The sequence below is a fragment of the Amphiura filiformis genome, chromosome 2 (assembly GCF_039555335.1).
Source record: "Amphiura filiformis chromosome 2, Afil_fr2py, whole genome shotgun sequence".
In the NCBI taxonomy this organism is placed as follows: Eukaryota; Metazoa; Echinodermata; class Ophiuroidea; order Amphilepidida; family Amphiuridae; genus Amphiura; species Amphiura filiformis.
In genome coordinates this window covers 4,298,408-4,326,330 of record NC_092629.1, presented here as the reverse complement: position 1 = coordinate 4,326,330, position 27,923 = coordinate 4,298,408, and the positions used below count along the sequence as shown (strand labels likewise).

The following is a 27,923-nucleotide window of genomic DNA, read 5'->3' as shown; positions in this document are numbered from 1 at the left end:
GTCTACATAAAAAAGAACTGTTGCAATTGCTTACAGAAAAGTCAAGTTATACTCATTTGAATACAACCACCCATTTTTGTAGCTGCACACGGTTTCACTTCCAAAGTACCTATTATATTGATTGTTAAGGCGCGATATTCAAATGCAAATAAGGTTACGTGGCAGGTGAGGTTCCCATCAATTATTCCCTTATGTTAAAGGGTTCTTTTCAATATGAATTTTACCTCATTACACTACATCATAATGAAACGGGCCAGATGGCAACATGGCACCACATGTTTCTGTCGACGAAGTATCATGAAACTAAGAGTCCCACTGAAGTTCGGCGTCATTTTCGTCTCAATTTCCCACAGTTAATCGGATTCCATGTAAGGGAGCAGTATATAAGAATGTGATCAAGCTCAATGTGCAGGGAACACTATAAGGAACAGACAAACGGAAGCTTCAGACAGACCACGAACTGCTAGATCACAAGTGAACATTGCTAGAGTTATATATGCGTTACAGCAAGACCCAAAGATCAGCTCAAGACCCTTTACCCAACATTCCCAAATCAAGCTTCTGCCAAAAGACTTGAATTGGTATCCCTACAAACTATAGTACCGTCATGGACTTCATCATGTTTGTTGAATATTAACAAAAAACAAAAAATATCATTTCAACAATAAATCCTGTTAGCGCACTGATTCGTCGAAATTGAAATTGATGAAAACAATCAGCCGTGTGCAGCTACCAAAATGGGTGGTTGTATTCAAATAAGTATAACTTTAGTTTGCTGTGAGCAATTGCAACAATTTTTTTTATATTTCGACGTGCCGATTGCTTACAGATCTCTAGTTACAGTCCCTCCAACATGAGTTTACTTCTTTTTGACTGAGCCTGTAGTGCGTCTGTAGCTGTAATGTCCCTATAGCTATTAGGACACCAGCTGCATGATAGAGATACTGCCTGACCTCTGATGACCCTTTTTGACTTTATGACATTGTTCATCATCGTTATTTGATCATCTGATCATTGTTATCAATGATTCTTTTTACTATGTTTACCATGTTTAAGCCCAATGTACATACTTTAACATTTGACCCCATATGACCTTTGACCTCGAGTGACATTGGTTTGATTTTGTCCATGCTCCCGTGATATGTAAAATACTTTTAGCCAAATTGAGCGAAGTTTGAAATGACCTTTGACCTCGAATGACCTCAATGTATTTTTTTCATGCTCCCTCATACGAAGGATTCCAACCATCAACTTTAAGCCCAACAGGGCAAAGTTTTAATTTAGCCTCTAGATGACCTTTGACCTCGGTTGACCTCGATTTTATTTCGCGCGTATATTCCCCTCTTATCAAGGATTCTACACACCACGTTTGGGCCCCATCGGACAAAGTTTAAATTGTGACCTTTGACCTTTGAACTCCGATGACCTTTAAAACTACCCGATAAACAGTGCACGCCCGGTACCCATCTATGGCTGAAATATCGGAACGATGCGTCGAAGCATTGCCGGACAGACAGGCAGACAGTATAGGTAGATGCCTAAACGATTTTCAAAATATGACTCGGAATTTCTTCATACGGCAAAAAAATAGCAAAAAGACACTAGGTAAAGAATAAATTTGCCGTAACAGCTGACATGGACACGCTAAGAAAAACCAACGCGCGCGGGGGCTTGAGACATAGCCTCTGTAGCCTAACGTATAAACAAACGTAGGCCTAAATATATTGCATCAAATGTTATGTATTGTTCTTAAGGGGGAATAATACCCTGATTTGCATCAGTACCCCTCTTCTTTTTTTTTCTTGCAAATTTATGAAGTACATAAATATGTTCATCACCTCATGTCCTGAACTTATAAAATATATCTACATACAAAGTGCTTTTTAACCATTTTAGTAAGTCATTTTAGCCCTATGTATTTTTGTTTACTCTATCCTAGTAACTCAGATGCGTGTTTCATAACAAACCATAATTTATTCTATTCAACATGTTCAAGTAGGGTACATGAATAGAATACATTAAATCCTTTGTTATACTCTCTATAGAAAATCTAGTGGTGCATGCAAAATATATAACACTGAATAAATTAAATAAACACTTACGCAATGGATGCATAGTCATTAATCAATTTAATACTATGATGTGTTGTTAGGAGAAGAAAAGGCTATTAGGTCACCGTATGTCAGGTTATAGGTCAATTGGTTCAGGTCAAATTTAAGCATCAATTTTGAGTCTGTGATATCATAATGAGGCATAATTTTGATATTCTGTCTTTATCTGGATATATATCGAGAAGTGCAAGGTGGATATACTAATATTCCTTGGGATGTAAATGGTGAGTACAATTTAGAATGCCTAGTTGAGATGGATTTCACAAATAAATATAAAATAGTTACCAAAATCACAAAAGTTAAGCTTACGTAAAACTACCCAATATGGTGGTATAGGTGACAAGAAATACAATTTTTCAACATTGCTGTAGTATGGTTGTAGTGAAATAATGTCGCAAGTTAAAAATACAAAATATAGCTCAACATTGAAAATAGAAGCATTTTAACCAGTTCCTTTTTTGATAGTTGTGGAGCACCAAGTTCATGAAGTCATAAAAGAAATCAGGAACCACTTATTCCCATTTTACATATCAACTTTATTTCCCTAATGTGTTAGCACATATCCAAAATTTTAACGAAATCTGTTGATAGTAAGCTTTCCAAAATGAAGTGAATTAAAATCATCAGTGATGTACCACCTTTTGGCTTCTACTTTTAAAAGCATGTAAGCTACGTTGATACCGATGCCACCAATAAAACGAGAAGATTTGCCCCTTCATTTTGCATACCACTTTGTCCAATTTTTTTTGTAATTTCTTCACAAATGCAAAAAAAAAAAAAAAAAAAAATCAATGGGTGTAGTACCCCCTTAAGAATTTTCAATTATCATTATACTATGTGTGTATTAGACCAAACAGGAAAATGTGCCCGATTGGGCTTAAACTTAGTGCAAATAATCCTGAGGTAAACCTGATCAAATCAACCTGATGTCATCCGTAGTCAAAGGTCAAATGTTTAAATGGACCTGATTAGGTTAAATTTGGTGCAAATCATCCTTGATATGAGGGGAGTATGAAAAAGTCCTGAGGATACTCGAGGTCAAAGTTCAAATGAGGTCACATGCTAACATTTGCATGAATGGGCCTAAACTTAATGCAAAGCATCCTTGATATGAGAAGAACATGAAATGGTCAACCTCAGATCATCCGAAGTCAAGGTAAATGTAAAATGGCCTTAAACTTGGTGCAAATAATTCTTGATATGGGTTGAACATGAAAAAGTCAACCTGAGTCTACCCGAGGTCAAAGGTCAAAAGAGGTTAAATGTTATAATGGTCCCTAATGGGCTCTAACTTGGTGCAATTATCCTTGATATTGGGGGAGCATGAAAATTCAACCCGTGGTTACTCAAGAGCAAAGGACAGAATAATGGTGTCACATGTTTGAATTGGGCTTAAACTTGGTGCAAAGCATCCTTGATATGAGGTTAAAGTTCAAATGAAGCCAGAGTCTTGCGCCACACTAGCCCTGAGTTAATGTAATGTTCCAGTTCTTTCTGAGTCATATCTTTTAATGTAACAATCGAAATGTGCGCACAATTTTCGGTATATAATGCAATTTTTTTCTCACATTCTTTAAAAGAACGATCAATTTTTAACGCCTTTGTTCCGGCAATGAATAATCTGTCTCGAGTCTGTGTAGGCGGAAGGGTGTTGGGGTCGTACATTTTTTCGACCCAAAAATTGCCTGCGATAGGGAGGGGGGTCATAAAAAATTTACTCTGGTCACCGACATATTCATGACCCCCCCGGCCCTGATTTGGTAAAATGATCTAACTTGAAAATCGCTGTTTTGAGAAAAAGAGCTTTTAAGTTTGAACACTTGACGTTTTTCTTTTTGTCTAAAATAAATTATTAAACGCATCTAACATCTTAGAAAATATAAAAATCTTATTTTTTGCAAAAGTTTGGCTAATTTGGTTGAGTAATTTTGAAATAACAACCATTTTTAGGGAGTTAGATTCTTTTACATTGTTTTACCTTGCAACAAAAATAAACATAGCGAGACTCATTTATTTGGTAAAATGATCTATCTTGAGATAGGTTGTTTTGCCGTATTATCATTATGTGTTCTGGCGCTCTCTAGAGGGTCTTAGCTAATGCGGGAAAATGATCTAACTTTGAGATAGGTCATTTTACCATATTAAATACACGGAAAGTGACAAAAAAGTGTCAAGATAGGTTCTGCTATCTTCAAAATGAAGCATGGTGGTGATTTGAGGATGTCACCAATGGAAAGAGCGCCCTCACATTATCCAAGATATGGATTTATCTCAAAATGTCCAAATTTCAAGTTAGATCGTTTTACCAAATCAGGGCCTCCCCCCTGCCGAAGAAAATGACATCCCATCAACTCGCCCAAGCCCTTTAAATAAACATTTATATTTGACCTCCCTTAAAAGGGCATTTCGTGATCCACGGCACCATCCCCACTTTTCTCAAAAAAAGTTGAGATTTTTATATCACTGGAAACCTCTGGCTACATAATGTTAATGTACAGAAAATTTCTTGCAGATTAATTCGTTTAGCAAAGATATCGTGAAATGTGAATTTCGTTCTGGTATACCAGAACGAAATTACAACACATTGTCTATGGAGCAGTGTAATACACATAATCATGCATAACTCGCAAACGCAAAATCGGAATCAACTGATATTTTGGAAATAAGCTTTTTTCGTGGATATCTACTGAAAAATGTCATCAAAAGAGGATCCTAGGATCACGAAATCCTCCTTTAACAGACGATAATCCCCGCGTACTACAATAAAGGAAAATCCGCATGTCTTGTGTAGTCCAATTTCTACAATTTTGATTTTTGTCCTACCTATCGTGATGAAAGTGTGTCCTTTTTAATGTATCAATTGAGAATCGGGAATAACAAAAGATAATGTTTGCATTTTCTGAAACATACGGCTACTTGCGTTTTCAAATTGTGCGCAAAGGAATGACTTCCATTTGAACAGAAAAGTTTTGGTTTCATATAATGTGGTACATTGGCGTGTGAATAAGCCTTAGTTTCCATCGATTTGCACTAACAGAGTGTTATAATACATGCATCGTGCCTAACATTGAGGCATAAATTCGCAGAAGCAGTCAATTTCTTTTGTCATCCTCACCCAAACGTTATTATTTATTCATAGGAAACATTATCGAGGGGACATTATATCCAGCTGATAACAAAATGATTACTTTCCTTTTTACGCTATCGGCAATTTGTATTGGGGGTGAGTATGTAACAGTTTTGCTGACAGGTGATATTACTTTTGACATTTCCATCAATGCGCCTCATTTACTGATGCTGGGTTACAAAATGATCAAAACTATATTTTGAGAGTATTAATGCCAAATCAGGATTAGGTTTGAAAATTGTATTTTGCGCTTAATATAATCCAAAAATGAGTAGCTTTGAAGAGAGACGGGCAAAATGTAACAATATACAGTAAGCCAAATAATTAAGGTACTGTTATGTTCACCACTGTACATCCTAAACAACGACAAATATGTCAAAATTAAAACAAGCAGGGATATTGGAAATTGGTTGAGAATTAAAGAAACAGTAATCTGAAAAAGAAACGAAATCAGTTGCACTTTTGTATTCTAATCAATGACAGCACGACGCCTTATTTAATGTGCTAAGCAATTGAAGCACGGCGCTAGTTCTCTTGTTCGAGATCGCGTTGTGTACAAATCAATAGTGCAAATATGGAGCAAACTGCAACTTTTGAATTGGCATCTACGTTGGGTGTTTGGATCGTCGTGTCTTTATTTCTTGAACAATTTCAACAAATTAGGTCTTAAATTCGAGCTAAAAGATGCAGCTAGCTATTGGCTGATGGTTCCAATTATGACATATATGTCTTTGTTTAGGATATACAGGGGGTGAACATAATTGGTACCTTTGGCTTACTGTATAATGACTAATTGGATTATCACCCCAGCCAATTAAGGGTTAAGATAAGGGTAAGGGTACACCATGTTTTTTTTTTGCTTTTTAAAGTAGTTTTATCTAATATAAAACTGGAAAATGTTAAAAACATTAAAGATAGTGTTGTACTTATTAACGCTAACAGGTCCAAACGTCTGATTGGTCAACACATTCGCAAATGATTCCTGATTCTTTATAACAGGTTATGTTTTACTACGTTTGTATTTGGCAAGAGGAGTGTGCACCAGTCAGGCAAGGCTAGATGGAAAGACGGTTATCATTACTGGTGCTAACACAGGAATAGGAAAAGAAACTGCAAGGGACCTAGCTGCTAGAGGTTAGTATTATGTACTGTATAGGTGGTTATCATTGCTGGTGCAAAAACAGGAAGCGAAAAGAAACTGCTATATTGAACCAGCTACTAGAGGTTAGCATGGAGCATTACATTAAGTGGTTATCGTTGCTGGTGCAAAACAGGAATAGGAAAAGGAACTGCTGTTGAACTAGGTGCTAGAGATTAGCATGGTGCATTGCATCTATGCAGCTATAGGTAACTATGTTGCAGTGTATTAGGTGGTTATCGTAACTGGTGCAAATATAATACTGTTACAAGTGCGTGTGCCGTGAATAAACCGATGTATTTATTTATTTTCAGGTGCCCGTGTAATCCTTGCCTGTCGTGATGTTGGCAAAGCTCAGAAAGCTGCTGATTATGTGAAAGAGAGCACTGGCAATGAGAACATAATAATACGTAAACTTGATCTTGCATCGTTAGCGTCGGTACGACAGTTTGCTAAAGAGATCTTGGAAGAAGAGAGTAGACTTGATATCTTAATCAATAATGCAGGTAAATGAATTTTTTTGTAATCATAAAGTTTGAAAATAGATGAATTTGCCTAGGTAAATGATGAGTCAGACATCTGTCCACCCTTGTACTTGGTATATAGAAGTCAATTGTTTGGGAGTGGTCATCAGTTGCTGGAGGGGCACATCCCGCCACAGCGTGGGAGAGTGCATGCACATAATGTATATTACCCCGAAGTGGTGATCCCCCAACAACAACAACGACTACAACAACAACTACAAAAAGGAATGATATCGATTCACCAAGTGGTGATCCCCAAGTGGTGATCCCCCAACAACAACAACGACTACAACAACAACTACAAAAAGGAATGATATCGATTCACCGGTTAAGATGCCATGTTTCTGATAATTATTGCACATGCAGTAGTGCTATATAGCACTGAAAACTGCTTCACTGCCATAGTCTTTTCAAAATTCTTTAAAATTGGCGTTTTAGGCTACAGTGACCCGGGATGCGATCTCTTGTCATAGCGCAATGTGAATTTCTTTAATATACCATGCTAGAGTGACACAGGTCGTGACACAGGTCAAGAACTATAGGCACATAGGCTCTATAAAAGACAACCACATGGGCCAATCAGTTATTCGCAGCAGCTAAGGGACATCAAGGGTGAAGGGGTACAGTAAAGCATCACACACGAGAAATAAGATACTAATGTACTCAGCTCTTGAAGAATGGTACGCCGTTATCAGATGTCTGCGGCTACTCCATCTGGTAGGCTTATCACAACGTGAACTGCAATGTGGATTAAGGTCCTGCCGGTAGATATTGTTCTAGAAACTGGTACTCTGAGAGCATGGCAAGGCATGGACAAGCTGGAGCATGTAGTTCTTCTGACTACACATGGCTTTGGTAGCAGTGCCTGTTGTAGAGGACGGTTGCTGCAGCCACTTGACGTCTTTGATGGAGAGATGTAATGTTCAGCATTGCTTCCTTCCAGTTCACTCACGCCTATGATTCAAATAGCCTTCATCTTGATAGAGTCTAAAGTGGTGGCACTGACACTCATGCAAGGCGTATTCTATCATACACTGCGAGCTTGAGCCTTGTCAACGGTTGCTCTGCCTCTGACATCAAATTTATTTGCAACTCTCCTTAGGCTTCTGGCCTGCTCTGTATGTGTCGTTAGAAATGTGCTTTGTCCAGGTCAGCTTGCTGCCGACTGTGACTGTTCAGGTCAATGTTCAGGTTGTCTCTAGATAATCTTACAAAACAAGGTGGAATCATCTGCGTAGAGGTAGAGTTGGGTTTCACACACATCACCCAGGTCATTAATGAAGACAGAACAAAAATTGGTCCCAATAATGATCCCTGGGGAACTGATGCATTGATGGAGGAAGTACTTGATGACTGATCAGATAAGACAAGTTTAATGGAACGATCTGTCAGGTAGCTTCTAATCCAGGTGAGCAGTGTGCCGGATGCTCTTTTTGCCATGGGCTTCGATTAAAAGCCAGCCATTGTCAAATGCTCCAATGATGTCCAGGGCAATCAAACTTCGTTGCTTCTGTCTACCTGCAATCAGTTGGTTTCCAATGAGGTAATGAGGTACTTTGAAGTTGGTTCTGTACAACAGCCTCCATGACCTTGCTGATGATACAGTGCAGAGAGATGGGCGGTATTAGACATCGAATATCTCTTGCGAATGACAGATTGACAGATGCAGTCTTCCATTGGCTTGGGGAAACTCCCTTGGAGAATCAAGCAGCAGGCTGAGTGGTCTTGCAAGATCTGTCCTGCAGTCCTTCAGGACTCTTACAGGGATTTCATCATGTCATAAATCGAAATTCAGTATGTCTGAATGCATTACTTGATTTTTATCGCATTCATGACAATCAAGTATGTCAAATATCCCTTTATCGTTATTGTATAATCTAAATCTTTGTTTTGTTGTTCTTCCCTATCTACTTAGGTATTATGATGTGTCCTCAATGGGAGACAGAGGATGGTTTTGAGATGCAGATGGGCACCAATCACTTCGGACACTTTCTCCTCACTATGCTCCTCCTAGACCTGATTAAGAAGTCGGCTCCTAGTCGCATCATCAACCTATCATCCTTGGGTCATAACTTTGCTAAAGATGGTATTGATTTTGAAGACATACATTACAAGAAGTCATATGAGCCAACAATAGCATATGCCAGAAGTAAACTTGCTAATATATATTTTACTAAGGAGCTGGCCAAAAGACTTAAAGGTAGGACTATATTGGCAAAGTTGAGGGTCACGCCGAATGACACAAAATTGATCATTTATCAGTAGCCCAAAAATATATATAACAGCAACTCTAAACATTACTATAATCCTCACCCTATCATTTACCCTAATTTTTGTCCTGAGTAGTGTTTAAAATAACACCCGTCCACACGCCCGAGACGTGTTATTTTCATAACCAGCGGACGTCATGAAATATTTCCACTACAACTAATAGGATTGTGCATACTGCCAAAATACTCGCAAAGAATTTATAAAATTGTCTCGGTAAAGTAATTTCGGTTGCATTTTGCCCACCTTGGAAATTTTTGTCCGGTACACCACTGAAAGCAAGCACCCAAACACCGATTCATAAAAGCCAAAGTAACATGAAGACATAAAATATATCACCATGTTACTTTCAGACAGGATAAGTTGTTTGATGAGGAGCCTGACCTGCTGGATATTTGCTTTTTGCTGACTTTTACACACTTCCCTATACCTAATACAGCCTGCAATCCTGAGTGCATTTTTGTACAGTTTCTCAAGCAACAAGTGATATACGCATTATTACTTATTTCGTACATGAGGAAAAAAACGTCATTTTTGCTGTTTTTATATAAAAATTATCACTAAAAATGTTGGAAAATAGAACCAAATATAAATGCATCAACCCCTCCCCACCCATAGACATACCACCTAGACCACAAACTATCCATGGCAGTAGGTGAAGCCACGTATCCAAGGTGACTTTGGCCGGGTGGTCGGAGTTACTAGACGCGAGAAATAACGCGTTAATGTCTGGAGAGAAAGACGCGCTAGTTTGTGTGATTGCTGTGCCATTTATCGCTCGCGTCAAATGCAACATGTTCCGTAGACGCGAACATGTCTGCTTGTTTGCGTCCGGGTTGCGTCATTGCCAAAATTGTTGCCGTGTTGACTTCACTACGCGGAGCAATGTCGATTGTCTAGGTACTTGTTAGTCTGGGCTCCCACTGAAAATAATCAAACTTAAGTGACGCGAACGCGTATGAAAGCACTGCGCGTATGATACACGGAGTGCCATTATGCACAATCAATGCGTACTTTTCTGACCGCTTTTCTGATTGGCTGCTTTGATACAGGAGTGTATAAATCATAAATAAACTACCTATCGTATAAACGTATAACGGTTGAGTTACATTTGTGAAGTCTTTAACAGCAATAAATTCTCGTTTGTATAAACTTGCTCAATGATTATCACACGTTGATATAATGCATTTCAAATGGGGTTACCTGGATGAGCAGCTCCATTCAAAATTAACACTCCCTGTGTATACGATCAATGCCATGTCTTCCAAAGCGGATGTGTGGCTTTTAATAGGAATAGCCAATGATGTGAGGTATATTCCTGATACGTAACAGCACTATGTGCCCTTTCATGATAGCTCATGATAAATCACTCAAATATTTGGCCCATCTACTAATTGAAGAATTCTTTTTTTTTTCAGGTACTGGTGTGACATCATACGCAGTCCACCCAGGAGCAGTGGAAACAGAACTAGGGCGTAACGTGTCTTCAGCATACCCAATCTTTTCATTCCTGATGCCTCTAGTCCAACGAACATTGTGGATATGGGAAAAGACGCCACTTCAGGGAGCGCAGACGAGTATATACTGTGCTGTGGATGAGAATCTAAAGGAGGTATCTGGCCAGTACTATAGGTAAGCAAGCTAAGGCCTTCATTATGATTATAGGCCTACGTAGGCCTACAAGAAGGCTATGTCTGTAGTATCTGCTCTACATGATTTGATTTGAGTTTATTAAGCATATCATCGTAAGAGTCAAATAACATATTGCACAGAACATATATACAAAAACATAATTATTATAAAATACAAATTAAAACATAAAAATTGACACGATAATATGCCAAGGATATCCCTTAAAGTCCGTGACTTATTTCCAAAGGGGTCCTTATAAATAACAATGAAAATATATATATTACAACTATTTAAAACATGAAACACCTAAATTACAATATTAAAAACTGTATACCCATGTGGTCTAAGAGGATAATTTTAGCATCTTTTTTAAACCTTGATTTTATATTGCACAATTTGACATTTTCGGGAAGTTTGTTCCAATCATGGATTGCATTTAAAAAAAAAGGAAGCAGAATCTGCTGTTTTGATTTTTGGAACTTGAAAGTTAAAATTGCTCTAATATAGGTATTTGACCATCTCATTCTATATAACACACATAATCAGATATATGTGATGCGATCAAGCCAAATCAGTCGGAACTCGGAAATATTGATTTTGAGATATAGCCAAACAAAGAAAGGTTTTCCTTTTGTTTCCTATTGTTTTTGAAACTCTTAAATTGCTCATATCTTTGGAACTGCTTGTTCAATTTCAATGGGGTTTTCTGCAAAATCCAGCTTTGTAAATGCTGTTTACTATCCTATAGGAAACTGAAAAATTATTATGGCCGAGTTCCGACTGATTTTGCTTGATCGCATCACATATGTACAATTACCGAATATGGTACAACTTGCTAGATTTGAGGTCAGTCCTGTTTTACGAAGTTTAGACTTAGGTTAGGGTTTAGGGTTGGGGTAGGGAAGTCTTGTAATCGCTCCACGAAATTTGGCACCAGGCAGCTATTGCTTATTAGACCGGGGAAATTGCCAGATTAGGAAAACTGGGCGTGTTAGGGTTAATTAATTGGCGAAAGAACATCATAAATTTGGTAATTTTATTTATTACAGTGATTGTGCTGAAGCCGCAACAAGTAAAGCAGCACAGGATGATGCAGCAGCCGAAAGACTGTGGGACGTCAGTGTCAAGATGGTTGGATTAGATGATAAGAAAGTCAATTAATTTGTGACAAGCCAGCAACAGGGCGGATTGTGCTCCTTCACATTTGTATTCCATAGCTCTATATTGATGTTAACTAAACATAGCAGGATTGTGCTTCTATTGTTTCAGTGATAAAAAAAGGCTTATCTGTTATTTGTGACAGACCATTCGCATTGATAAAATGTTTTGGTATCCAGGTCTGCCAAATTTTATTTGTTTTCAGTGGCATAGATTTCTTTTTGACATGGGGGATGATGTATAAGACAGTATAAGTTTATAGTACTAATGCGCGCGAAGCGCCAGATTATATTTCAATATTGAAGCTTAATGGTGAAAGAAGAACGCAAAATGGGTACCTTTGGGGCTAAAGTGGTGAAAAATGAGGTGAATTTGGTCAGAAACCGAAATACATGAAACCTAAATATTTGTGGGATCTACGCCTATGCTTGGTTTTGGAATCTATAATGTGCCTTTATGTTCAATTCGGTGGCTTTTCCTTTAACTTAACTTTGTTTTTGGTTGCTGTAGGTTATTTAGGTTATTTATACTTTTTAAGCCTGTATATAATTCTTGTATGCTTCTATATCTTGTTTTAGCTATGTATTTATAACGGAGAGCGCTTACTACTATAAAGTAGTACGCTTGCTCGGGAGAATGACGTCATTTACATGAACAAGGCATCAAAGTATTGTATCAGATAATAATAATTCGCTGATTGCGTCAAAGGAGTCTGTAGAAATTTACAAGCGCCAAAGAAAAAATGTAAATTAAAGACGACATGACTATCATGACGCAGCTATGAATCATACATGCACATTTCAGGCAACATGCTCCTAAATAAAGAATTAAACGGTAATGTTATTATCAACGTAGATGTACTGTCAAATTCAAAATATTGTGACGATGATGGTGATGTGCGCACGTAGCCTGAATCGAGTTTATCCGAGTGTCAAAGGTCATGAAGTTGAGGAAAGTAAGATGGGACGGCCGTAATAATGAGAAAATGGGAAGATAATTTCGGAAAATAACTTTTTAACTTCGGAAAATAAAGTTGTTCGAGTAAAAGACATTATTCTCTTTGTGTATATTATTATTTTGTTCCTTGGAGTCTCTACCTCTTATTTATCATGAAGGGAAGTTCACAACTCCGCAATATTGTTATGGCGATTTCTTTATTTTAGGTACTATTTTATCTTTCCTAATTTGGTATCACTATAAGGCCTTTGTTCAGTAATTAGGTCGTAGTCCTCGCCCATGTGTTACCAACTCAACACGTATGCAATATTATGTCTGTATCAGTTTTGTTCACTCGCGAGTTTTATTATTATGTGTATTAAATATTCATGCAAAGTATTTATCTGATTCTTCGTGTGATTTACTCGTCTCTCGTTGATGTGTATCATGAGTTTTTCCACGGGTAACTTGGAGTTTCGTTGTTTGGGAATCATCGGTGTATCTTTAGTCGCCATGATTTCTTGGCAGCGAAACCCTGGGTTGCGTCACAAGAATATATAGCAGCCCCACAGTAGAGCAGCCCTATGCCAAAAACGACCACTGAAATGGAACATGCCCATGGCAAGGCGCAATATCGATAAAATCACTGACAAAATATGTGCAGCTTATCGACCAAAACAGTCATAAAACACACATACACATAACCTGATGTGTGTCACCCGCATCTGTCTATATTATGAATCCTCACACTTGAATATAGCTCGCTATTTAGCCCTCGAACTACGAGGGGTATGCCACCACCCCTAAGGTTTTTCATCATTTTGGCCACTATCAAAACTCAACTTTGACTGAATTTACCCTAACATTCCGAAATACTACTTGATATATGTACTGGGCGGTGCATGTGGTGTGATGACGCAATGACCCAAAGTGATACGTTGGCACGCTTTCGTTATAGCCCGGCCATCGGAAGACCAGTGCCAATGTGTCGCCGACCTAGTGCTGAATTGGCATTAAAAGAGTCTCGGGTTCGAATTCCACCCAGACCAAACAACTTCTTAATTTTTTTTTGCCCATATTTTTTATATAGCCAGAATTTCCCAAATTTGCAATGGCGCCTTCACATTATGATGTCATAGCGACATTACGTGAGGAATGCTTGTACTTACTTTTGGGACTTATTTTGGTATGACTGAATAGAAGAAACCCATAACTTCACATCTGTATAATGGTTAAATATAACATATAACGGTTAAATTGAAACTAATGGGGCGCACCCCCTCCCTTCGTAGTCCGTGTTATGAATATTAAAGGCCATAGGTAAATATGTATATCTCTTTTAAAGGATGATGTCAAATTCTACTAGCCTGTTCACGTGAGTACTCCATGCATGCCTCAATGACATCATCACATAACCAAAGCAAATTGTCTGGACGTATAACTTGCATTACTTTTACTTACAAAACTGAATCTTTCAGATTAATTCGATTAGTAAAAATATCGTCAAATTTGTATTATGTTGTGGTTAACAGAACGAAATAACAACTCAGTGGCATATGGATCAGTGTAATACAGTAAATCATGCATTACTCTCTAACGCAAAATCGGAATCAGATTTGTTGTAGATATCGCCTTAGGCCTAGTACTGTTTTCGCTGAAAAATGTCGTAAAAAGTATTACAGTCCGCTTTTAACCCTAGAACTACGAAGAGGGGGTTGCACCCCCTAAGATTTTTTATCCGTCGTAAACAAACGCTTGTGTTTACGCCCAAACGATCTAAGCTAATTCATTTTTTGCGCTCATTTTAGTGATACAATTTTTACTCCAGCACCTTACCCGGGGGAGGACGTGACCGGCCAACAAATATTACCATGGGGGGGGATGAGGCCCAGTGACTTTCATTTCACTCTTGTGAAATTATTTCAAGACCTACTGACTTTTTACTTGTTAGATAGGTGAAAATAATAATTTTCTTTTATATTTAGGAGAAAATTCTGTAAAAATCGCATTTTTGTAGAATTTTTAGCCGATATTTTTTACATAGCCAAAATTTCCCAAATGTCCATGGGCGCCCTCACGGCATTATGTGGAGAATGTTTGTACTTATTTTGGTATCACTGGATAGAAAATACTCATAGCTATACATCAGTAGCAAATATAATGGTATGACGTTTATAATTGAAAATTAAGGTGGTCGCAACCTTCCCCTTCTTCGTAGTTCGTGCTACAAAATGTGGTTCAGTAGCCCGGGTGGCACTTAACACAAATGAACATACGGGTATGTTCCCCCGGAAAGACCCCCCTTTATGGATTTCGCAGCTCAAAAAGACCCCCTATATTTGATCAAAATAGAGTTCCGTTTTTCAACCAGAAAGCCAAGAAAGACCCTTGATTTTGATTGTTTGCAGCTCCAAAAGTCCCAATTTTACTTGCTCGCAGCTCAAAAAGACCCCCTTTTACCGGTACGCCATCAGCTCCCAAAGACCCATCAAGTCAAAATTCCGGGGGAACATGTTTAGATGTGCCCCCTCCCCCGGGATCAATACTTAGTTCTATGGTTAACACTAGGTAAAGTGAACAATAAATTAGCTTTATGTTCAGCCAGACGAGTGCGCGCAAACAATACTTACGATACCAGATAGTTCGATCAATGCCACCAAAGCATAACATTGCATTTATACAGGGTGTCCCAGAAAAAATACCGGGCGAATGCATTAGGACGTAAGTCAAGAAATGGACATAGGAATCCAACAATCTAAAAATCAGCGTGTAGCCCATCTTATTTTGCATTTTATACACTCCCTCATTTCAAATATTTAGTTTTGGTTTCTCTTTTGTTCAGAAACCAAAAATCAAGGGATTAAAAAGTAGAGCTGATCTGGTCTGCATTCATAACACTATTTAGACTATGCCATAGTCTATTTTTAATGTTAATCAAGATGAAAGCATTCAGTTGAACTCGAAATTATACTGATATTAATTACATCAAAATACTAGTATAAAATTGTTATGAAAAAGTTTATATAATTATAATTATTGTGACAGTAAAAGTAAAGTGTACGTAGGCTTATATTATTGAATGCAACATATCATAATGTCATAATTGTATTGGCACTTCAATACTGAACAATTCTGATTTTAGAATCTGCCAGTTTATTAATGGCGAAATTCCATGTTAAAAATAGACTATGGACTTTCAATTTTAAACGGGATTTTGAACGGGCAAAGTCCCTAACACTCACACTGTCAATCATACTTGTTTATCAATCAAATTTAACCGCAAGCAAATACAAGACGCGTTCATGCACTTATTGACGCGTTCATGCAATTACACGACACAAAGGCGTGGTAGGCCACATACTTGTGTACCATGTAGTTATTAATGGTAATGACAGGTACACGGAGGATTTAAACCATAACGAGATCGGGGCGACCAATCACAAGCCAGATCCATTTAAAGATGCATTACATCATGGCCAATTTTAGTAGGCCAGATTTCCGACAATCTCATCCATAGAAGCTCATAGACAGCCGTGTTAAGCATCTCTGACCGCAATCCAATGTCAGTAGTCCACTTGGGAAACTAACAAACAGAGGGGTAGGGTGACTGAAAAGAACAGATGTGAAAATTTATCAATTGTGCACACATTAATTAAATCAGAGTTTTAAGCTTAAATACAATATCCAGAGTATGCACAATGGGCAAGTGGACTACGGGGTAGTCTAAACACTATTATGCTGCGAGGACACAGTATAGGGTATATTAACCAGAAGTATACAATAGCCTATTGTGCTAACATAATGATTATCATGATTGATATCGGAAATCTATCCCGCGGACAACAGTTGATGCTCTCTGTCGAAGGTAAGTGGCATATTACACTCACGAGTTGTAGGCCTAGAAATCATATACATGCGCGTATATTGAAGGATGGGGCGGGGTGGGGGGGATTTGTTTGTTTGTATGAAACATAAACGATGCATGGAGATGATTTGATTATAAATAAGTTTATTATCCACGGGAAGCACAACCCATACCTCTTTAAGAGGGGGCTCCCCTCCCTATATAACCACCTCTTCCCTAAATTACCTCTTTCCCCCTCCTCCTCCCCTACATTCGATATGTTCATCTCGAGCTCTCCTCCCCCTTCTCTTTCACTTCCAATGCTCTCTCTCATCTGCTTCTCTCTCTCTCTCCCGGCCCATACCCCTCTTGCCCTCCAACCACCCCCCACCACCACCACACACACACACACACCACACAATCTCTTTTCCCCTCTATCTTCTACTTTTTGCAGTAAAAATTGCTTCAGTAAAAGTCATTAGGTTATTAGAGGTCATATAATGGCCTTCCATCGATTCTGGTACATGGGATTAAGGACATGAATCGATTTTGTTTATAGCACCTATACAATTACAATAGTGGCCCTTTTGTAATGTCGAATGCAAATATTTCGATGGTCTATATTTTTCACAGGTGAATTAGCCAAGGCTTATTCGGTTTTGTAAACCACGTCTTTCAATGGAGATTACCATGCTCGATTTCTCTCCTCGTGAATATTGCACTGCGAAATTTAAACATTTCTTTTGTATACTTAGAGTAGGTAACTTCAAATCAAATAATAACTCACACCACTTATAAGAAACTGAAACCAAAACCGAAACTGACTGGCACAAATGTTCGGTTTTAAACAAAAGGTAGAAACAATGAGTTCGATATCTTATGATTCAAGTGGTTAGGCAGGACAATAGGAAACCACGTGACCAAAACCAAAACCAAAACTAAAACTTAATATTTGAAATGAGGCACTGATTTAATGAGCGATTACATAACGCATGCCTCAATTCACTTCATTCCAAGTTTGAAAGAAAAATCATTCAACACAATGCGCACTAGTGGCTAACACTGTCAATGGGCTTCATATTTTGTTCGGTGGAATCCTTTTCGTTCTTTTTAAACAATCTGTTCCTTTCAAAACATCTAATAAGGTTTTGTTCAAATTTGAAAACCTGCACGATATTGAAAATGAAACCTTTGCATGTACATATGTAAGACGATGCTCGGTACTTGTAATCTTTTTTTTTTTCGTTAATGTTGATATAAATGTTTCATAAATATCATTGTATAAAGAATTCCAGCTGCCTTAAAAATTTCTCAAACACATCAATTTTTTGTAATATTTCGAAGAAATTGTAATGCAAAACATTAATTTTTGCATGGTATCAAATATCACACGTAAAACTGTAAGCACTTGATCATTGTCATTCTCGGCTCAAATGTTCTTTGGAATGTTAAAATATAACATATTTGCACAACCTAAAGAATATGGATAGAGTATAATAACTGGGGCCATTGGCACTCATCCAAAGCGTATTCCATCACGAACTTGAGCCTTGCAAACGGTTGCTCTGCTTCTGACATCAAGTTATTTTGGAACCCTCCTCAGAGCGCCCAGCTTCTGTCCTGCTCTGGAAGAGACGTTAGACCTTTATTCTTTAGACCTTTATCCAGGTCAGCTTGCTGTCAACTATGACTCCCGAGATCTCCAGCTCCTCCTTCTCAGCCAGTTTGTTGGTACCAAACAGAAGATAGATCTAGCATGGTTGGAATCCTCTCTCTTGATATTGTCATTGCCTTATATTTGGATGTCTCGAAGGTCAACTTCCATCTGTCTGTCCAGATCCTTCTTTTCTTCAGGTCAATGTCCAGGCTAGCAGTAACAGCTTCATGGTTGTCTCTAGATATAATCTCACAAAACTAGGTGGAATCATCTGCGTAGAGATAGAGTTGGCTTTCACACTCATCACCCAGGTCATCAATGAGGACAGAACAAAAGTGGGCCCAATATTGACCCCTGTATAACTAATGCATTGATGGAGGAAGTGCTTGATGACTGGTCAGATAAGACAAGTCTATTGGAACGATCTGTCAGGTAACTTGTAATCCAGGTGAGCAGTGTGCCTTGATGATCCTTTGATGTCCAGGACAATCAGGCATACTTCGTTTCTTCTATGCAGGAGTTGGACCACTCTTGGGGCAGTATGGTGAGGATGTCAGCTGTGCTGTGGTGTGGCCTAAATCCAAACTGTCTACCTGATATCAGTTGTTTTCCAATGAGGTACTTCTGCAGTTAGTTCTGTACAACAGTCTCCATGACCTTGCTACTGATGCATAGTAGAGAGATTGGGCAGTATTAGACTTCGAATCTCTATTGTGAATAGGGATGACAGATGCAGTCTTCCATTGGCTTGGGGGAAACTCCCTTGGAGAAGCAAAGTTTAAGCAGCAGCCTGAGTGGTCTTGCGGTAGTCCTTCAGGGCTCTTGAAGGGATTTCATCAGGACATGAATAAAAACGCAGTATGTCTGAATAGATAATGAATTGCTGAAGTACATAGTTACTTGATTGTTATCGAGTATGTCAAATATCCCTTTATCATTATTGTATAATCTAAATCTTTGTTTTGTTGTTCTTCCCTATCTACTTAGGTATTATGATGTGTCCTCAATGGGAGACGGAGGATGGGTTTGAGATGCAGATGGGCACCAATCACTTCGGACACTTTCTCCTCACTATGCTCCTCCTAGACTTGATTAAAAAGTCGGCTCCTAGTCGCATCATCAACCTATCATCCTCGGCCCATGCCTCGACTGCAGGTGGTATTGATTTTGAAGACGTACATTTCAAGAAGTCATATTCGCCAGCATCAGCATATGGCAGAAGTAAACTTGCTAATATATATTTTACTAAGGAGCTGGCCAAAAGACTCAAAGGTAGGCCTTTATCATGCCACTAAGGGAAACCTCAAAGAACACCGCTAACCGGATATATTTTTATCTAATCAGTGAGTGCGTATTTACGCTTTATATCTAGTCAGTGAGAGCGTAATTCGCAAGCACGATATGTGTATACGGCGAGGTACGCCTATAAAGGCAGTACGAGTAAATCGCGGAATAGTCATCTAATTTTGTAATGTTTTCCAAATTTTGCAATAATTAAAATATACAAAAACTTAATTATTTCAATATTTAGAGTGACTTAGTGGTATGATAAATTCGTTATTATTTCAGAGTCGGAAAATATCGTCGCTCAGTGTCACTCTGGTTTCAGCCTTCGGCTTCACCCAGTATGACACTTCGCGCATGATTATTTCCCGTACCATACCTCCGCTTCACCTAATTGGTAATAATGTTGGCAAAGTTGAATTCAGGCGAGCAGAAGGGTCATTTATAGCCCAAAAATACAATAGCAAATCATTTACCCTAATCATTGCCCTGAGTAGTGTGTAAAATAACACCCGTCCACACGCCCGAGACGGACCACATTGCCACTGGACGTGTCATTTTCACACCCAGCGGATGCCATGAACTATTTCTACTACAACTAATAGGATTGTTCAGCCCGCCAAAAATACTAGCACAAAATTTACGAAATTTGTCCCGGTAAAGTAATTTCGGTTGCATTTTGCCCACCTTTGACATTTTTGTCCGGTACACCACTGCACCCGAACAGCGATACATCAAATCCAATGTTACATGAAGACATAACATATATCTACAGGTTACTTTCAGGCCGGATAGGTTATTTGATGAGGAGATCATTACATTTTCTTACCTGGAGAGATTTGATCATGTCTCACCTCCTTTTTCAACCAAATCGACGGTAATCCTGTATTGAGGGATCAACATTTAACCACAAATTGCCCCAAGCAAAACTCACATCCTGGGAACCCAATACCACACAAGGTCATTTTTATATAACTCATTGACCCATGTGTGCCATAAACTGCCTCTAGCTATAATGACAGCCTGGTGATATGGTCAACTCATTGACAGATACCAACCTCAGGAGAGAATTCAATTTTTGATTAATTCTTTTCAGGTAGTGAAACGTAATGCTGACTTGTGGTCTATTTGCTTTTTGCTGACTTTTGCACACTGGTCCTAACCCAAATACACAGCCTGCAATCTTAAGTGCATTATTTTGTACACTTTCTAGAGCAACTAATGATGTACGCATTTATTATTAACTTATTTCATACATGAGGGGAAAACGCGATTTTTGCTGTCTTTATAACAAAATTATCACTTAAAATGTTGGAAAATAGAACCAAATATAAATGCATCATCAAGTGCCATTTTACACAATCAATGCACTCCGCATATTTTTCTAACCGCTTTCTTTTCTCATTGGCAGCTTTGATATAGGAGTGTATAAATCACAAATAAGCTACCCTTCTTCTATGTTAATATATGGTCGAATCCAACGAAAAGTGTACACGGCATGTTCAGGGCCATAACATAAAAGTATTAATCAATTGGCATTCGTTTTTGTATTGTGTTTATTCGCCTTGATCATACGCTTCGCGCCATATATAATAAGACCCCCTTCTGTGAAAAACTTAGACACAGAGACCCCAAAACCAGCTTTTTTTACTCATTTTTTCAAAATATTTCTTAAGTATTTTTAAAAACATCTAAATCAGTTATGAAAAGAAGTCATTGGATTGAATCTAAATTGATTTCCTGAAAGGTGTGTATTCAAAGATTGCCTGTTCAATTTTTCACATATTTGTACATAATTATGAATTTTTTGTGATAATTTTTTTGAGTGGTATATTTTTACATTACCTACGAATACAATTTTTCATAGCACTAGATATATCTTTAAAAATGGAAATCACTAATAAATGCGCAATTGATACAAGCTTTGATATGTCCAATACTGAAATGCATTGCATTCGGACATCTTTATTATTGTGTTCAGCTGCCAGAAATTCTAAATGGCACAAAGGTAGGTTTGGTAAAAAATATGCATTACCTCCGAATACATGTTAAAAGCTGTGCCATTTCCACAAAGTGAGAGAATAGTAAACAATAGTTAAGCAATAGGTGCAGGGTAATACACTCTTTATTTCTACCAAGTTTCAATAACCTGCGTTTAAATATTTCTGAGATGTCAACAATAAAAGCAAGTATTCGTAGGTAAATTTCGGTAACCGAATGTTACCTACGAATACACTTTGACATCATGACAGTATTGTGAAACACCGCCATTCATGCCAATGCCCATATTGGTACATAACGAAGGCCTGTATGTTTGCTATCAAGTCATATGTCAATGAAAGTTGCGAATTCACATACATGCCCACCATGCAAAACTGAATACGGCTTAATTGGTGAAATATATGTAGTGAAATAGACGACGGTCTGCTCATTTGAAAGAAAAATCAGATTCAAAGAAGATTGGAAGGGGATAAATACTTGGATTTGTCAACTGTCATGTGTGCTTCATTTTAAATGTTTACCGACCTTCTGGTTTCTGAGTAATTTGTGTCCAAATTGATTTATTCGAAGGTAACTTTTGACGTTTTTGCTAAGGTTACCTACGAATACCATGGAAAAAACGACTGTTCTCATTGTCTCATGATCTAGACAACACATTGATGGACCCTGGTATAAAGCTAATTGTAGTTGCCCTCAAACAAAAGGCCACAAGACGTAACTGACTCCAAGATGGACTTCACAAGTCTGCAATAACGGTTTTAAGCGATTTGTGTGCAATTAAGCAAAATTAAAGTCACTTTAGTGCCTTTGTTTCTTACTTCAATCCTCTTTCAACCGCTGTGAACCGACATTATTAATACATGATAGGGTCTAAAGTATCAATAAACGCACATAAAGAAAATAATACATTCAAAGTGCTTTATAAAATGAAGTTTTGATTGCGATATCCACCAAAAGTCTAATTCTTACCTACAAATACTGAAATGTTACTTACGAATACAGCATAATACATGACATGTGTAATGAAGTGTCCCTACCAATGGAAATTAATTGCCAAAAACTTTAAGCGGTACCCCAGGACACTATTATTACCCATATACGGATTCATTCAACAATTATTTATTATGTAAAATTGCTGATTAACTACTTGTATATCAAAATGAAGTGGTCAAAATCTTGCTAAAAGCATCAAAAATTTTTTGATCTAAGGTAATAGCATTTATTCATTTGGACGTGCCATCTGAAAGAGATCTAAAAACTACCATTTTATTAATTCATTACCATAATAGCAAAATTTCAACCTATAAACTCAATATAGATATTGTTAAATCGCTCATGTTACCTACGAATACCCGGGTTTCTTCACCTTTTCATTGTATAAAGCGTTAGGTGTATGCGTATAATTCCTAATATTCTTGAAAACATATATCATACTCGTTCTTATACAATGTGTAAATTGATTCATACTCATTTGATAAATAAAATACAGAAACTGACCTAAACTTCATTTTCAAAAATAAACTAGCATAAATTGACTAAGATCATATTGATCGCGTTATAAAAATAAAACAAATACTTCCTGGTTGAGCTAGCATTTTCCTGACACCCTGTGGTCTACATTACACGAAAATAAGCGTTAATGGGAATATTCCATTGTTTTAGGCTGATTAGTATTGCGATAGTGAAAGCATCCTAGTGGTATTCGTAGGTAACATTGGGTTTTGATATCACATTTACTATCACACGTCCTGGATTTATTTTTCAAGATTAGTAATGGCACTTTTGGTTCCTATAAGGCCAATTATGTCATCAATCAATGGGCAAAAGGAAAAAATTGTGGAGACATTTTTATTTCGGACTTTTATTTTTGGCCCGTGGACACTTTTGGTTGGATTCGACCATATATATATTGTGAGTACGATTATTAGTTCTGATGCTATAAACGTATTAAAAACAGATGCGTTACTTTTTGTGAAGTCTTTAGAGTACGTATAGTGATATACCAAAATGTAGAACAGCAATAGATTCGCGTTTGTATAAACTTGCTCAATGATTATCACATGTTTTTTTTTCAGGTACTGGTGTGACATCATATGCAGTCCACCCAGGAGCAGTGGAAACAGAACTAGGGCGTAACATGTCTTCAGCATACCCAATCTTTTCATTCCTGATGCCTCTAGTCCAACGAACATTGTGGATATGGGAGAAGACTCCAGTGCAGGGAGCACAGACGAGTATATACTGTGCTGTGGATGAGAGTCTTAGTGAGGTATCTGGCCAGTACTATAGGTGAGCAAGCGAAGGCCTTTATTATGATATAGGCCTACGTGTAAGAAGGCCTTATCTGCAATAGCTGCTCTGTAGGTATTTGTCCATTTCAACATGGTATACACCTTGGTCTGGGGCGGACATTTTAAAAATGAATTTAGGAGAGCAGCAACGGCATCACTTGCATTACATTCCAGATGTTAAGTCTACATCATATGCAAAATTTGAGGAAATTCGCACGAGTCCGTTTTATTTTAGGGCCATTTGTCTATAACTGGTCTTTACATGTAGCCCTATGGAGAGAGTGTCCGTTGAGGGCGCTATAACCCCCATTTTAGGAACAAAATGTGATTTTAAAAAAACGGACTCGTGCGAATTTTCTAAAATTTTCAGAGTATGTAGTATGAACATGTAGAAATATAATCAAGTAGTTGCCCTATCTGCTCTCCTCCAAAAAAATAAAAAGTCCTATACCTCAATGATAATGAAACCTAGGTGTATATTACACACATAATGAAATGTGTCACCTGGCAGCTATCAGTCCGGACAAATTGACAGATTAGGAAATGTGGCAAATCTGGTAATACATTTCTTGATCTGTAATTGGGCCCTAATGCATGTCTGTTGAATTCGGCAACCTTACGTAATTTTCTTTGATGGACACTTTATTTTCTTTTATTTTCATGAATCTTGTTGATATTTGTTTAACATATGTGACATGATCAAGGGGAATGAGTCAAATGTCGACCCTGGTCGAAAAATGAGTTTTACATACATTTCTAAAGAGGACATTTGAGCTTTCAGAAGTTGAAAACCCCATGATTGATACGACTTTTCTTTGCGAAGTTGCATCAATTTATCAGTCACTGAAAACAATATAAAACAAAAGCATTTTAACACTTTCTTTGCCAATATCTCAAAATCAATATTAGCGACATGTGACTCATTTCCCTTGATGGTGTCACATATAATGTTATATTATATCTGCTGTGAGGTGCTGATTATTTGCTGTGGGGTATATCTGTCAATCAAAACAATAAATTCCTCAGATATTTTACAATTTCGTTAATGAATGTCATCACTAATTGTTTTTACTATAAAATTACTGTTCTAGCATTTTAGTTTTAATCTGTAAAAAATTATTAAAAAATCATACTTGATTGATTTTATGCTATGAATATGTGAATTGAGTAAGCCTATGCGCAATGCTTCGATATTTCCTGATCAGGAAATGTGTTGCAAAATTTAGATTGGTTACATTTATCAATCTGCCTTTTCTCACGGACTGCTCATAGAGCATGTGATTCTTTGAGTCATTGCAATTTTCTCACGCGGACAAATGCAATATGCTGGTCGATCGCTAAGATAGTTGATCAATGAACAAAACCAGTCAATCAATTTATCACATTTCTTGTACAGCAAGTTCCACTGATTTTAAAGGGGGGGCAGATTTACAAAAAGTAACACAAATTGGTGAGGCATTCGATGAGGCATTCGACTCTTTAGCAATAGTGTGTGGCGATGTAATTCGAAGGCCCGGGCAGTCCCGGTTTGTTCTCGTGAAATAACCGAGCTAACGTGAAATTCCCCGTACGTGAACTTGGGGAGCTAAGCCACGAAATGATCGTGTATTGTGATGATTGTATAGGGTCCACAGCTTATAAACCCCCCTAATGCTTTTGAAAGAAATCGAAAATTATTTAACGAAATGTAAAAATTGTAAAAAGTTGTAATAACCTAATATATGAATTTATTTTACAAATCTGGACCAATTTGTAGTGTCACATATCATTCGTTCGATCACGATGGTTCCTTATGTAAAAAAGAGGCCGTTGTAAAATTTGCATCTGAGTCCACTGGAGTCAAATTTCAAACAATACAGTATGTCCGGCATGTTCATGAGTTTGTAATGAAAATAAAACTTAACGTCTTAACGTCTAAGATATTCAGCAGGAAATATGTCACCCTACACTGTTAACAAGTGCATTACAAAGTCGGCGCATATGTAAGTCCGGATCCGTTGCTGGTTTCAGCCAGATTTACTATTGACATCTCCTGACGAACAGACGTGACACGTTGATTTTTCAATTCTCCTGTCACTTGAATTTTCATGCGACGAGCAATTTCTTTCACGGGTATATTTTCATTTAGTAAACATATTGCTCGATCGCGAAGGAAATTGGGCAAACGCGGCAAAATGTGTCTTTTCACAATGGCGATGGCATTGTGTGGTCTATTCTTGTTGCAGTAAATATCCCGGCCAAATCAGCCATATATCGTTAAAAAAGAAAAGTTTTTAAACACGTGCTTTCTTTAAAAAAATAAGAATACCAAATATTAAGTTTTCTTTAACCGACACATGAATATCCCTGGCCTACAGTATTGTTTGAGAGTTGACTCCTATGGACTCAGATGCAACTTTTAACACTATTAAACGCAATGACGTGTGACGCTATAATTTGGTCCATAATGTGTAAAACAAATAAGGCTATCCATACTTTTTACACGTTTGCATTTATCAAATAGTTTTCGATTTACTTTAAAAAGTATTTAGGGGGGAACTTATAAGTTGGGGATCCTATATTATGTGCGCTTCTTAAAGGAAGTCTCCGGCAATTACAACATTATGCATTATATGTTTGGAAAATTATAATCGAGCACGAATCACATGGTTTTATTTTAACCAAACTCATATTGATATAAAAAGGAAAAAAGCAGCCGTGTCTAAACACGCGATATTCAAAATTCCCGGGTGACGAAATTGTCAAGTGCAATGACGTCCCAGTATTTATATGGATGATCTATTTAGACAATAATTTATTTTTGAATATCGTCATGGTCAATGTAAATTTGGTTATGTTGTTATTTATTGCAGTGATTGCAGAGAAACCACAACAAGTGAAGAAGCAAAGGATGCAGCAGCAGCCGAACAACTATGGGATATCAGTGTCAAGATGGTTGGATTGGATGAGTAAAAACTCAACTAATTTGTGACAAACCAACTCTATGGTGGAATGTGTTCCTTCACATTTGTATTCCTTAGCTCTATACTGTTATTAACTCAACATAGCAGGATTGTGCTACTATTATTTTTGCCTCTAATCTGAAACAAGACTTCAGTGTCAAAAAGGCTTATCTGTTATTTGTGACTGATCACAGACCATTCACATTGATACAATTTTTTGGTATCCAGGTCTGCCAAATTTGACTGGTGTTTAGTGGCAGAGATTACTTCTTGACATGGGGGATGAGGTTGCAAAAAATCTTGAAGTATAATGAATCCAGCACCTTTTGGCGACAGGGTAACTTTATGGTAACAATGCGCGCGAAGCTCTAGATAATATTTCAATATTGAAGCTAAAATGGTGAAAGAAGAACGCACAAATGGGGACTTTTGGGGCTAAGATGGTCAAATATGAGGTTAATTTGGTCAGAAACCAAAATACTTGAAACGGAAATTTGTGGGATCTACGCCTATGCTTGATTTTGGAATCTATAATGTCTATGCCTTTATGTTCAATTCGATGGCTTTTCCTTTAACTTTGTTTTTGGTTTATATAAATGCGATACATTTGATCACACTTTGGTTATTTATACTTTTTAAGCCAGTATATAATTCTTGTATGCTTGTATATCTTGCAAAGGATGCAGCAGCAGCCGAACAACTATGGGATATCAGTGTCAAGCTGGTTGGATTGGATGAGTAAAAAGTCAAATAATTTGTGACAAACTAAGTGTATGGCATTTTGGTTATTTATACTTTTTAAGCCAGTATATAATTCTTGTACGCTTGTATAATCTTGTTTTTGCTATGTATATATTTATAATGAAAAGCGCTTACTGCTATACAGTCCAGTTCGCTTGCTCGAGAAAGTGACGTCATTTACATGAACAGACTCTTTTTCATGGCATCAAAGTATTGTATAAGATAATAATAATTAATCGCGGCAAAAGCCTCTGTAGAAAAGACTATTT

General features: G+C 37.5%; 1 protein-coding gene across 1 annotated transcript in view; it reads left to right on the top strand.

Annotated features, from left to right (window-relative positions):
• Positions 1-27,722, top strand: part of LOC140137802 (retinol dehydrogenase 11-like) — a 29,136-nt gene extending 1,414 nt beyond the window's left edge. The window contains exons 2-11 of the mRNA XM_072159588.1: positions 5,251-5,334; positions 6,238-6,372; positions 6,691-6,882; positions 8,816-9,100; positions 10,587-10,800; positions 11,850-11,952; positions 13,985-14,042; positions 19,383-19,667; positions 23,756-23,969; positions 26,824-27,722. Of these exons, the coding sequence (XP_072015689.1) occupies positions 5,292-5,334; positions 6,238-6,372; positions 6,691-6,882; positions 8,816-9,100; positions 10,587-10,800; positions 11,850-11,952; positions 13,985-14,042; positions 19,383-19,667; positions 23,756-23,969; positions 26,824-26,923 (1,629 nt within the window). The 5' untranslated portion in view covers positions 5,251-5,291 and the 3' untranslated portion in view covers positions 26,924-27,722. The remainder of the gene's footprint in view (positions 1-5,250; positions 5,335-6,237; positions 6,373-6,690; positions 6,883-8,815; positions 9,101-10,586; positions 10,801-11,849; positions 11,953-13,984; positions 14,043-19,382; positions 19,668-23,755; positions 23,970-26,823) is intronic.
• Positions 27,723-27,923: the final 201 nt, after the last annotated feature.